This window comes from Neophocaena asiaeorientalis, unplaced genomic scaffold (genome assembly GCF_003031525.2).
Source record: "Neophocaena asiaeorientalis asiaeorientalis breed wild unplaced genomic scaffold, Neophocaena_asiaeorientalis_V1.1 scaffold30, whole genome shotgun sequence".
In the NCBI taxonomy this organism is placed as follows: domain Eukaryota; kingdom Metazoa; phylum Chordata; class Mammalia; order Artiodactyla; family Phocoenidae; genus Neophocaena; species Neophocaena asiaeorientalis.
Genome location: NW_020174923.1, coordinates 12,415,229 through 12,427,617, shown reverse-complemented (window position 1 = coordinate 12,427,617; position 12,389 = coordinate 12,415,229). Strand labels below are relative to the sequence as shown.

Below are 12,389 nucleotides of genomic sequence, written 5' to 3'. Positions count from 1 at the left end.
TCACCCCACCTGCCAGGTCCCTCCCTCCCACCCTCCTCCCTTTTATCACACAGTTATCACTGTAGAAGGAGCAGCTCCAGGATAATAAGGACCAGCTGGTTTTCAGGGACTTGCTGGTTAACTGGAGGAAAGGCTGAATTTAGAGGAAATAAGGAAACATTAATAAAACATCACATTTGTCAATACTCATTTTTTCACAGATACTTTGGGGATAAAATACAAAGTATCTTCTCAGAAGAGGACTTCCAGTTGTACCGGTGAGGGAAGGAATGCCCAGGTCAGGAAGGGGGCAGGTGGCGGCGGGGCTGGGAGTGCTGGGGTCAGTCCTGCAGAGAACTGGCCCTCAGGTCCCTGGGTGTGCACGTGATACCCTGTCCCACGTGTGCGGACCTGTGTGTGCATCTGTTCACCTTTCACCTTTGCCAGCCCTTGTCTTTCTGCAGTGTTACCAAACCCAGGTCCGGCTGCTTGCTGCTCGAAAGCCAATTCTTGAGAGACAAGTGTTGGTGGGGAAGGAAAGGTTGCTTTATTTCAGGGGCCAGCAACCGGGGGAGAGGGTGGACTCCTGTCTGAGAACCAACTCCTGATTGCTGCTCAGGGGACAGGGGCTTTTAAAGGGGAGTTTCAGGATTATATAGGCAGAGAGAGGGAGCAGAACAGCATAGTCAGTTCTGACAGTCAGCTTGAAACCAGTAATGCGGTCTGATCAGCGTCATCTTGGTCGTCTTAAGTACAGTTAATCTTTAGTTCCAGGGTTTTTTCCCATTTCTCTGAGGCCAGTTCTCGGAATTGTGTGGAGTGGAGCAGCTTATGTCGTGGCTTCAATTTGGTCATCATGTAGTCATCCTCCTCCACCTGGTGGGGGCTTCAGTAGCTGCAAAACAGCTCACAGGATATGGCTCAGAATATTATCTATAGCCCTTAAGGAGGAACTAAAGGTCCTTGACTTTGCTTAATGACTAAACTATTATTATTTGGTCTCGTTTGACTATTTTCCTTTGTTTCTGCATTTTCTCACTTCTCTGATTAAACTTATTCTTTGGCTAAAGTGTTTCCACAGACAAAAGGCAGGCTGAGAACATGGGGGTCGGGGGCAAGGACCAGAGGGTCCTGCTCCGTTTCAGTGTCACATGGTGCGGGCCCTATGGGCCCGGGGAGAATTCTTTCCTGTGTGGCTGACACCTGTGTCCTCTCGGCAGGGACCTGCGGCAGAAGGTCCAGCTGGCAATCGCCCAGGCATTTGGCATCAGCGCGTCCCTGCTTCACCTGACGAAGCCCACCTTCTTCTCCCGCATCAACAGCACGGCGGCCCGCACGGCTCATGACGAGTACTGGCACGCGCACGTGGACAAGGTGAGCGAACCTGGGGCTTGTCCACCACGGCCCAAGCTGGGTGCTGTCTGTTCACGTGGTCAGGGTTTTAGAAGTTTCCTCTCTCACTGATGTGGTCGAGGAGATAAGATTTGTTTCTCATGTGATGAGGTGACAGAAGACTGTGAAAAGCACATTACAGAACAGTGAGGGCCTGATGGGGACCATCCTTTGCTACTTGTTCCCACACGCAGAGCTGTCTCCACCTGAGCTGTGAGCTTCGTCGGATGTAACCTGACCGGGCCTTGATTACCCTGGTCTTTCTGTCTTGTGGTCTCTCCTCGGTCCTGCGTCCCACACCCTGCCCAGGAGGCCCCCTTCTTCCTACTTTTCACCTTTTCTTGGGAAAATTTCTGGACCACTCCAGATTCTGCAGATTCCCCTTTCTTCATCTCTTGCTGTTCCCTAGACACAGTGGCGCCTAATCAATCTGTGGTCCTGGTCAGCCACAACTGAAGCCCTCTCCCGCCTGCATTGCAGCCACTGCCCTGCCCCCGCTCAGCCAGCACACGCAGCGTGGCGCCAGGGGACAGTTGGCCACGGAAACGTCTGAGGGCTGTTGGCGGTCACCCCAGCCGCGGGTGTGCTCAGGTGACCCAGATAATCTCTGTGTCGCTTGACCCTGGAACACAGGAAGCGAAGTGAAAAGTAAGCAGAGGGTTTGGGCAGAAGCTCGCAGATTGGGCTTCTGCCTGAAGTTCAGTCAGATACGCATGTGTTTATTTCATCTCGACTGTCTGAGCTCAGTGGAGGAGGGGAGGACGTAAATGTGGTTAGTGAGATTGAGGAACCCAGTATTTAACTAAATTAACTTAAATTGAAGTAGCTTTACGTGGCCAGTGGCTTGTCTGAGCCAGTGCAGCTCGGAGGGCTCGATGGAACTCGGGTTGGAAGTGTGGGCTTCACCCTAAGGGGGAGTACAGTGTCTGCTTGTTCTCTTCCCATGGGCTTAAGGTTGATCAGTGCGTTCCGTCTGATCCATCCACGATCAAGCCTCCTGTCCACCCTCACTTCATGGCTCTAGCAGCCATTGACCCATTGATAACCATTGCCCGGGTGCATTATTTCATTAGGGGACCAGGACCGAGACCTTCAGTATAAGATCATCGTAGATATTGCAGAGGGAAAAACAGGGTTTTATGGGGTTGAGGGCAAAGACGACGTGTGTGGAGGACAGACAGGTTCGCACAGCAAGGAGCCTCACGCGTGGGACGGAGTCCAGAGAATTTCCCTGCAACGAAGGAAGAGCAGCCCTCCATGTACCGGGAAGTGTGGGTTCAGGAAAGACAACACTGAATGTAGCCTGGTTTGGTGATCCAGCTTCAAAGGAAGAAAGATAAGGAAGAAATTCTTCAGGCAGAGAAAACGAGTCAACAGTGACAAGTGGGGTAGCCTCAGACATCTCAGAGCCAGGAGACCTCGGGACAGGGTCTACAGGACCAGGGTGGCTATAACAGCCAAGGGGTCACTCACGCATGGACACAGCAAAAAGACATACTCGCACAAGAGGACCCCATGCATCTGCTCCTTCCCTTGAAGCTCTTCAGCCTCTAGCTCAGGACAGCTCAGGCCCTGCCGGCCTCTGCCATCCCATCACCTGCCATTACCTGCCTCCTTCCCAGGTCACTGTGTTCATGTGGGTTTGGGGTGGTTCCTTTGCAGAATCTGAGCTGGGTGGGTAGGAGAGGGTCAGGCTCCTGGACACCTCCCGCCCCCAGGTCTCTTTTATGTTTTATGCAGGTAGTGGACATGAGGTTCACAGCTGAAGTGATTCAGAAGCACTGCCCTGGGCTGTTCTCAGGTTTAGGTCACTTTGATGTTTGTTTGATGCCCTGATGCTGGATAAGGGGCCCCTAAATGGGGTCTTGGTGGGGGAGGTGGAGGGAGCTCAGGTCTGTGTAGAAAGTCCAGTCCCACAGATGGCATGGTACTGAGTTCATGAGAAGGTGACGGGGACTCAGTCACCTTGGCAGGCTTGCTGCCTCTCCCTCCTGGTCAGCCCACCCTCTCTCAGGAGATGACCACTGTCATGGTGATGGTGGTCTAGCTGGTTGCAGGGGGAGCGGGGCTTTTGGACTTTTTGAGCCTTGATCAAATGTGTTATGGATATTGATCTGGGGCTTCTGTGTACTGCTCCCATGGTGCCTACAGGTGTCAGTAAAATCATTTAAGAATCTATTCCTAAACACAGGAGCCTTGGGCTGTGCGATAGGGCACTGGTAGGATGACTTTGGGCTGCTATCCTTGGACTCTTTCATTCTTCCTTATTTCTTACCCCAGTCTTGCTAATTGAATTATTCCTCAGGCTGGGAGCTGTTATCATGTGATTAAAATTCCTTGTACATGCAAGTCACTATCTTTGCGTGGAAAAAAAAATAGCCTATCTCACTGATTCCCTCTAATAAGTAGGTGCTAATTTGTGTGAGTTCTTATGTCCTTGGAAACAACACCTACTTCACATATTACAGACAGCAAACTCCTCTATCTCACATTGAAATCCTTACCTATAATAAGTCCTGAAGATCCACAGGTGGGACAACTATCTGGCCACCTCCCATCCTGGACTTCAAGGGGTCCTTGGGAAACAAATGATAGTGCCTCCTGTTTACATTATATCCAGGCCCAGAGGGTCCACGCTCCTATGAGCCCAGAGCACAGATTTCACCCCCCATCCCCTGCTTTCCACCGCCCATGCCGTCTTCCAAAAGAATGTCCACGCAAAGAGGACCAGACAGGAAAGGACAGACAGTGTAGCGTGGGCACTGGGTGGTGGTGGGGGGGAGTTAGTGTTTACTGGGAACAGAGTTTCAGTTTGGGAGGTTGAAGAGTTCTGGCGATGGTCGGCGGGGGTGCGTGCACAGCAGTGAATGTGCTTAGTGCCCCTGAGCTGTGCACTCAACGATGGGTAAAGTGGTAAATTGTATGGTTTGTGTATTCTACCACAATTTAAAAGAAAGCTTGGGGTGCCCACATCTGGAGAAGGAGCGGAAGCACCACCTTTGCTCCCTGTGCTGACGCGGGAGGGTCCTGTTGGTGGGTGGGTGGGTGGCGTGGCGGCCCTGGGGGTCACGCGTGTGGGCTTCTTGGCGTGGGCTGCGCCTCTGACTGTGCGGGAACCAGGCAGGACCGCACGCCTGTGCTCAGCAGAGGGTTTTCTGTAGTTGGGAGGCAGAGCGAGGCCTGGGTCTGTCCCTCCCTGAGGAGCGTGTCCTCCCACAAGCAGACGGTGACACGCCCTCACACTCTGCCCGCAGGTGACCTACGGCTCCTTCGACTACACATCGCTGCTGTACCTCTCCGACTACCTGGATGACTTCGGTGGCGGGCGGTTTGTGTTCATGGAGGAGGGGGCCAACAAGACGGTGGAGCCGAGAGCAGGTAGGACTCACGGGCGGGCCTTTCCCGGGATGCTGTGTTTAGGGTGTGTCCAGTGTGTCTGTGGAGCACATTCGTCAGAGGAGGAGGTGGGCGTGGCCATGGTCACTGAGTCACTGCAGAGTGAGTTCCCAGAGCCAGCCCCCGCTCCATCCCCTGTAGTGACTCAGAAGCTTAAGACGGATGAGGCAGTGATCCTCACCTAATGTTGGTAAACCACACCCGACCTGATGGTCCCAGAGCTCCCTCTGCCCCCAGCCCAGCTCGGACACTCAGTGCTGCTCAGTGAGCATGCGTGGAGCGAGGAATTATCCCCTCTCCTCCCCAGGTTTTGGGGTGGGGAGGGGCGGGGATCCCCCAGGGGCTTCCTGAGGGGCAGCCCAGGCCCCGGCCCAGCCCCAGATGAGACTCAGAGACAGAGCCAGGCCATTTGGCTGTGGCCTGGGCACCTCAACTGTGCAGCACCATTCACCCGCTGCCGTGGCTCACCCGACCCCGCTGCGTCACCCTGCTTACTGGGTATGTGGCTGTGTCCGCTTCCACCTGGCAGCAGGCAGCTCAAACCAATGAGGCTGTCCACCTGTGTTGGTTTAGAACGTTCCCGTTAGCCATGAGGCAGTCCTGCAAGCCACTGAGTCCAAATGCTCCTTGCAGTAGTGCTGAATCCACGCAGAAGTGGCTTGGACATCAGAAGGTGTAGAAAGGAAGTTAAACAGCTCAGGACTGGCTCTCTTCCCTCAGGGGGTGAGTGCTGGAGCGGGGCAGACCCAGGCGCAGGTCAGCGGGCAGGAGGGGCTCAGAACACTCTGCAGCTCCAAGGCTTTAATGGACCAAGAGCCAGAGAAGCTGCTGGTGCTAAGGCTGGGGGTCACAGGTCACGTGCTTCTGGGAGGTGTCCAGGAATGCTTGTGGACTAAGGGAAGAAATACAGGTGGGTTCCAAAAACTGAGATGACTGTATTTTTGGTTACTAAGTTGCCGAGCTAAATCCCTCTTTAAAGAAGTGGGTGATAATCTAATAGCTGTTTACTGAAGAAAATAAAAAGCCAGAAAGCACCGTTCATGAATGCCGAAAGTTTCACGTTTCTGGGGTTGGGTGGGCCGTCGCCTCCGTGTGAGTGTTATGCCTTGTAGGGTGAGTTACCAGCGCCGGCCTGCTGGTCACTGCGCGGGTGGGGATTTCATGCCAACAGTTTCCTCCTGGTTCTGATGACGGGCGGCCTGCCCTCGGGTTTTTCCTGGTGTTTGTGTCGTGCCCGTCATTGTCTTGATCACTCTGGACTTGGGAGCTGTCAGAATAGGTGTGGGGCGTAACTACTGGTGCAATAAAAAGGAAAGAAGGTCTTAGGCAAGATTGTGAGCCCTTGTGGGCCTTTCCTCAACAAGCTATCACGTTGACGTTGGGCTGGGTTAGCAGATTCCTGTTCCGGGTCAACAGGACAAGAGTCACTAACTCTGTCCCATCCGCACAGACGTCACCGGGAGCCTGGCGTTTGGCGGGGAGCGTGATGCAGCTGCTCTGACAGGCTGTGCCAAAGGGGTTATCATTTTCCCTAGAAGAGTTCATTCTCTCTTATGGAAATTAACAGGAAAATATGCTGAATGTTTTCAGTTTTCCCACTTACTTTCCAGAGCCCTCCGTCCCCTCCTGTGCATCCAGGTTTCCAACAGGTACATTCCCCTTCCGCCTCAGCATTTCTTGGAGTGCAGGTCTGCTGGTGATGGTTTTTCTGAAAATGTCCTTATTTCACCTTTTTTTCTAAAAGATATTTTCACTGGATGTGAAATTCTGGATTGGTGGGTTTTTTTCCTTTTTCTTTAAAAGCATCGTCCCTTTCCTCTGGCTCCCCTGTTGCTGTCACCACTGTCACTGCCCCATAGTAGCTGCCTCTTTGCTCTACCACCTCCAGGATGTTCTCTAATCTCTGGTTTCATCAGTTTGACTATGATGTGCCTCAGTGTGGAGTTGTTTGTATTTATCCCACTTGGAGTATTTATCCTGCTAAGCTTATTGGATTAAAAGTCAAAGTTTTCGTCACATTAGGGAAAGTGTTGGTCATTATTTCTTCAAATCGCCTTTTCCTGCCCCAGTATGAACCCCTCCTCTCTCCGAGGCTCCAACATGAATGGTGGACGGTTTCCTGTTGTCCCACAGGCCACGAGGAGCTTCACTTTTCCTCAGTCCTTTTCTTCTCTGTTCTTTGGTGCCTCTGTTTGCAAAGTGCGCAGAAATGCTGGGGTGTGGGGGGGGGCGCCCAGAGACCCCCACTCTTGCTGTAAGTCGGTGACATTTGATAACTGTGTCTGCAGTGGGGTGATGGCAGGGGCGTGTACAGATGGCGTGGATGGGCAGACGGGCCTGGCTATGTGTCTGAGGTCTCAGGTGTGACTAAAAGTGGAAAGACTGAGGACAAAACGTCCTTTAGCAACGTGAGCCTCAGAAAGTGGCGTGACTCCAGATTGCTCTGGGAAAGAGTGTTTCTTTCAGGTCAGGGGCGGCCTGGCTGGTCCAGAGGAGGGTCTGAGTTCCTGGTGTCCCCAAGCCCCCATGCAGAGGTTTCCTTGTGTCACACGATTTCTTTTGCTCCCTTGTTTCCGGGCAGAGCACGGTTCTCTGTTTACTACCAGAAAGCAGCAGACTCTGGGGTAGACTTTTCTCCTCTCTCGAAGATTTAGCAGTTGAGTTCCTGGCAGTGACCTTTTGAAGAGAAATGAAGTTGTCATGGGACACTTGGGGCAGGGCCGTGTGGCGGTGACGCGGCAACTGCAGGATCCCGGGGCTCCTCCCACACGATTCTGTAACGGTCAACTCGTTTGTCCTAAAAAATCTATGGTGGGTGTATGAGGCCAGTTAAATATGGAAGCCCATAAACACGGGGTTCTCTGAGCACAGGTGGGTGGAGGACCCCCGCTCCAGGACGCTCGGAAGCAGCCTCCCGAGTCCTGTCTTTAGCTGCCCTGGAGGGAGCTACAGGCGCTGGGTGTCTGTCTCGACACGTCTTTCCTGATCCGTTGCCAAAACATTGTCATCACCTTGCAGGGTTTGGTTTTGTTTCATGTGTGATTAGAAATAAGATCATTAAAAAAAAAAAAAAAGAAAAGAAAGAAGATCATAAAGTGGGCCCGAGGAGGTCAGATGGCTTGTAGAGGCCCCTGGGGGTGGCAGCAGGGCCTCACCCCAAGTCCAGATTGCCCCACAAAGAGCCCACGGAGGCTGGGCTGGGTGCTTGGGGTGCCCTTCGTCCTGTGCGAGGGCTCTCCTGCTGGTTTGTCTCTAACCCCCGCCTTCCTGCATCAGCTGTTTCTCCAGCCTGCCCGGTTGGTCGTGTTACTGCGTTGGCCTAAACACAGGTCCTCTGAGGCCCGGCCACGCATGTGGCCTTGAAGTCATGCTCTGCTCTCCTCTCTCCCAGGTCGGGTGTCCTTCTTCACCTCGGGGTCCGAGAACCTGCACCGGGTGGAGAAGGTTCACTGGGGCACCCGCTACGCCATCACCATCGCCTTCACCTGCGACCCCGACCATGGCATCGCGGACCCAACGTTCACGTAGCCCCGGGAGGCCTGTCCAGCAGCCCTGCAGGGAAGCGGCCACGCTGGACACACACCCCTTCCCTCTCGCTCAGCCCATTTCCACTGAACAAGGTGCCTTACGAATCATCCTGAATTTTGATTTGCTAACATTTGATCATTTTTCAACTGTGAGTAAATGGAGGGAACCAGTTTCCCCTCACAAGCATCAGCGTTGGCTTTGCTATGCTGATGTGGGGCCCCGGAGCTGGCAGGGCCAACATGCCCTCCTTTTCTCAGGAAGGGATCCCGTGCCCGGGGTGGAATCCCTGTTTATCAGCAGACAGAGGGTCATTACCCGGCCACTGGAGACTGACTTAAGTGTGGATGAAGCTGAGTGGGGCCAGCAGCCTCCACTCGGGGAACCAGAATCAGCATTATGGCACCTTGGAGAAGGTTCTGGGGGCAGGCGGCTCTGGGAGCAGCAGCTGGAGGGCTGATACTGCTGGATTCTGGGTGGATGCGAACATCTGATGTTCTGGCGACTCTGGGCAGAGCCCCCAACACTGCTGGCCACTGAGAGTCACCCTGGCACCATGTTCATGCCAGGCTGGGCTCTGCCCCATCACCGGACAGGGTCCCTGACACAAGGTCCGAGGGTGTTCCCAGCGTGGCCATCCGCAGCTCGCCTGGGGCCTTCTGCCAAGCTGAGGGTCCGTCTGCTCAGGTTCAGGTCTTAGCAGCCCTCTTCTCATCCTGGAGCTGTCCGTGCCTTTTACATAAAAGTAACAGTCAGGGGAGCCAGGAATCGTAAATAAACTGGTCATGGGGGAAGCCTGGGTAGCACGGCCCCAGGATAAGGGCAGCATGTCCATCAGTTGGCTTCTGCCAGGGTTGGGCAAGGTCCCAGGGCCGCCCCACAAAGCAACTGGCCTGGGGTTTGGGCATCTTCTGGGAGAACAGCCGATCACCCGCTGTGAGTGCAAAGGGATCCCCAGAAATGGCTCTGGGAGCAGGACTCTCCCGGCCACCCTGACCCAGGAGGAGCCTCAACACTTTCCCCTTCGCCCACCCAGCATGGACCTGTGGACGCGGCCACCGCAGCCCCACGTGTTCCCCACACTCTGCAGTCACAGGGCTGCTTGGGCTCACACAGAAAGGGGCAGCCTTCCTGGACCCTGGGATGAGCCATTTGCGTGGCACCTGAGGAGGCTCCATGAGGGTCTGGAAGCCAGGACCCCTGGGTCCGCCCCTTGGTTTGCCGGGTGTCCCTTCTGCACCGTGGTGATGATATGCGTGTCTCAGGGCTGTAGGGGCCGAGCTTCCACGTGCAGACAGTGGCTTGGGATCTGCTCCCTTCTGGGTCATGGTTGCAGTTTCCAGAAAGGGAGGGCCACCACCCACATGATGGCCTGGATCGTGGTTCCTGTTTTTAAAGGACTTTGGGCAGATCTGGGAAGGATGAAGCCCACGCTCTGGGTGGCGGGCAGGGCTGACCTTAGGGTTGGCGATGCTTTGGGGACACTGTCTCTAGGCTGGACCAGCCGGTCTCAGTCCTGTGCAGGAAAAGCTACCCCCTCCTGTCCAGGTTGTCCTCTGGCTTCTCTTGTCTTGGCTTTTCAAAGGTTTGTTGCTCTGGTGTCAGGTTGAGATGCGAATTCCGACAGGAAAGCCCCGTGCAGGCCTCACTTTGTTCTGTAACCTTCATGTTATCTGAATGACACCTTACCCTCGGTGTGAGGATGGGCAGACGTTCTCGGGTATTCCACAGCCCACGTGGCCACTCACTACATCTAAGGAGGGGGGTTCTGATGGTTTAGTTGTTGTTGAAGTGCTTTGGAAATAAGTAAGTTATTGGTTTTAATTGACATTCTTTGCTACTTACCCTGTTCATAATCATCACAGAGGTACTTGGACAAAGAAATAAAGAGATTTGGGCAAAAGCAAGAATGTCCTTCTTTTCAGAAATTCCCTGGCGGTCCAGTGGTTAGGATTCTGCACTTTCACTGCTGAGGGCATGGGTTCAATCCCTGGTCGGGGAACTAAGATCCCACAAGTCACTCTGCGTGGCAAAAAAAAAAAAAAAATGTCCTTCTTTTAAAATGAGAAGATGCGTAGCCCATGCCGGTGACCTCCAGAAGCGCTCACCTGGGGCTGCGTGGGCATCTCCGTCCTACGCGATGGTCCTGACTGAGAGCAGATGTGGTGTGTTCCAGGGAGAAGAGGACGTTCCTGGCACGTCCTCTGCTGAGTGATTTATTTCCTAATAAAAGTATTTAGTCTAAATAAGAGAACATGAGCATTGGTCTCACTGCTGGAAAGAAGGGGTTGCCGCTCCGTCTCTCCTGGCGAGCTGGCCGCCAGGGCCAGGCCTGAGCACGGCTGAGCCTCCGTGAGAGCGGAAGCTGAAACATCAGGTCAGGAGCTGACCCAGTGGGACGGGGTCCGAGCCAGCTGCGAGTTACCTCACCTGCCCCGCGCAGGAGAAAATGGCAGAAGACCACAACGTGCCAGGGAGGGCGTCCAGGGAGGGCATTGCAGGGCAGGTGTGCCCCACCATTTGTGTGGGAGTTGGGCTCGGCCAGTGCAGAGAGGGTGGGGTCCCTTGTGTCCACCTTGAGGCTGGGCACCTCCGCTGTGCAGGGCCTCTGCTTTCTCACCGGGTGGGCAGGTGCGGCTGACCTCTCGCCTTGCCTTGGGGTTCCGGGAGGCTCGGAAGATGCTCGGCAGCGACAGACAGCGGGACCGGGCGTGAGCGTGGGCAGGCGGGAAGGATGTGGCTGTGGCATCCCCGTGATTAGGGCGGGGCCGGTGGGCAGGGGCCGCAGAGCAGGGCGCCGTGGCTTCGGGTGGTTGTCGCAGGGGCCACAGAGATGCCGCTGGCGGGACGGCATGGGGGTTGCTGTTTATAGAAATCTCCGCAGCTGCCCAGCCTGTCTCAGGGCTGGCCCCAGAGCAAAACACCAGCCTGTTTGTTCCCCTTTGAGTTACAACTGGAACCACCTCGAATGGTCTCGGGATCCATGCTGGTTCTCAGTCCTGATCTTCTAATCCTGGAGCCACTTCGCTTCCGTGTTCTCTCCTCCAACATGGTCTTCACAGGAGAACTGGGGACCGAGCTGCCCCAGTCCCCACCAGCCCTCAGCCCCCAGGCAGCACTGACTCCCGGGCATCTCTTGGGCTTGTGCTGTGGGGCCTCGGGCGCAGGTATTTCTCATGCAGTCCAGGGAAGTGGTCCCAGCCACCAGACCCCTAATTGGCGGCATCTCTGCCCCGGTCGCCGGGTACTGGCTCATTTGCCTTCTGAAGTCACAGCGTCTCAGAGCCTCCCACACCTTCTAGAGGTTTTCACAGGGAGGAAGAGTTTGGGGACACTTCTGCCTGAGACTGGGGGCTGAGGACCCCAGACCCCAGCAATGTGAGTCCTGAATGATGCAGCGTATTCCAGAAACCAAGCCAGTCACACCAAACTCAGGGCCCTGGCAGTGCTCAGCCTGGAAGGCAGCGGCCGGGGTGTGTCGGGGGGAGGCAGGTGGGGGCAGGTGGGAGCAGCAAGAGTTTATCCCCCACTGTGTGTACAATCTGAGAAGTGTTGACAAAGTACAAAGCACTAAGACAGATGAAATGACATAGCAGATTGCGGCCAAGCAGGGGAGAACACCAGTGACCCAGATGTCAATCGAACTTCAGGCCTGAGGCTCCCGGTGGCCCCAGGGAAGAGGGAAACATCCTAAGTCCACATCCAGCCCATCTCGGGGTCTCCTTGGATGCACTGACACATTAATACCAGTTTCTTATCTTGATCTTGAGTTTAAGGCCCCCATTCCACCCCAGGAATGGGCCCTGCAGGCTCCTGTCTACTAACTCAGCCCCTAGTAGCCCCTCTGTACCCCTGTTCACCCTCGGGGGCCTGAACCTCCCCTGCTGGCCAGCACACCATGCTCTGCAGAGTGGCAGGGGAGGCTCTGGACCAGCACTGATGGCGGTGCTCTGTCCCCTGCAGATCTGAGGCCCCACCTTTGCTGCAGCAAAAAATAAAAATAAAAAAATAGAAATGAGTAAACGGCCTTAGGCACATACCAGCCAAACAGGCCTGAAAGAGTTAAGCAATCTCAGTTATTCTTTAGCTGTTACTAC

General features: G+C 54.7%; 1 protein-coding gene across 1 annotated transcript in view; it reads left to right on the top strand.

Moving 5' to 3' along the window:
• The window catches only part of OGFOD3 (2-oxoglutarate and iron dependent oxygenase domain containing 3), a 19,497-nt gene extending 9,244 nt beyond the window's left edge, over positions 1–10,253 (top strand). The window contains 4 exon segments of the mRNA XM_024760618.1: positions 201–257; positions 1,200–1,353; positions 4,626–4,749; positions 8,159–10,253. Coding sequence (XP_024616386.1) covers positions 201–257; positions 1,200–1,353; positions 4,626–4,749; positions 8,159–8,295 — 472 coding nt within the window. The 3' untranslated portion in view covers positions 8,296–10,253.
• Positions 10,254–12,389: the final 2,136 nt, after the last annotated feature.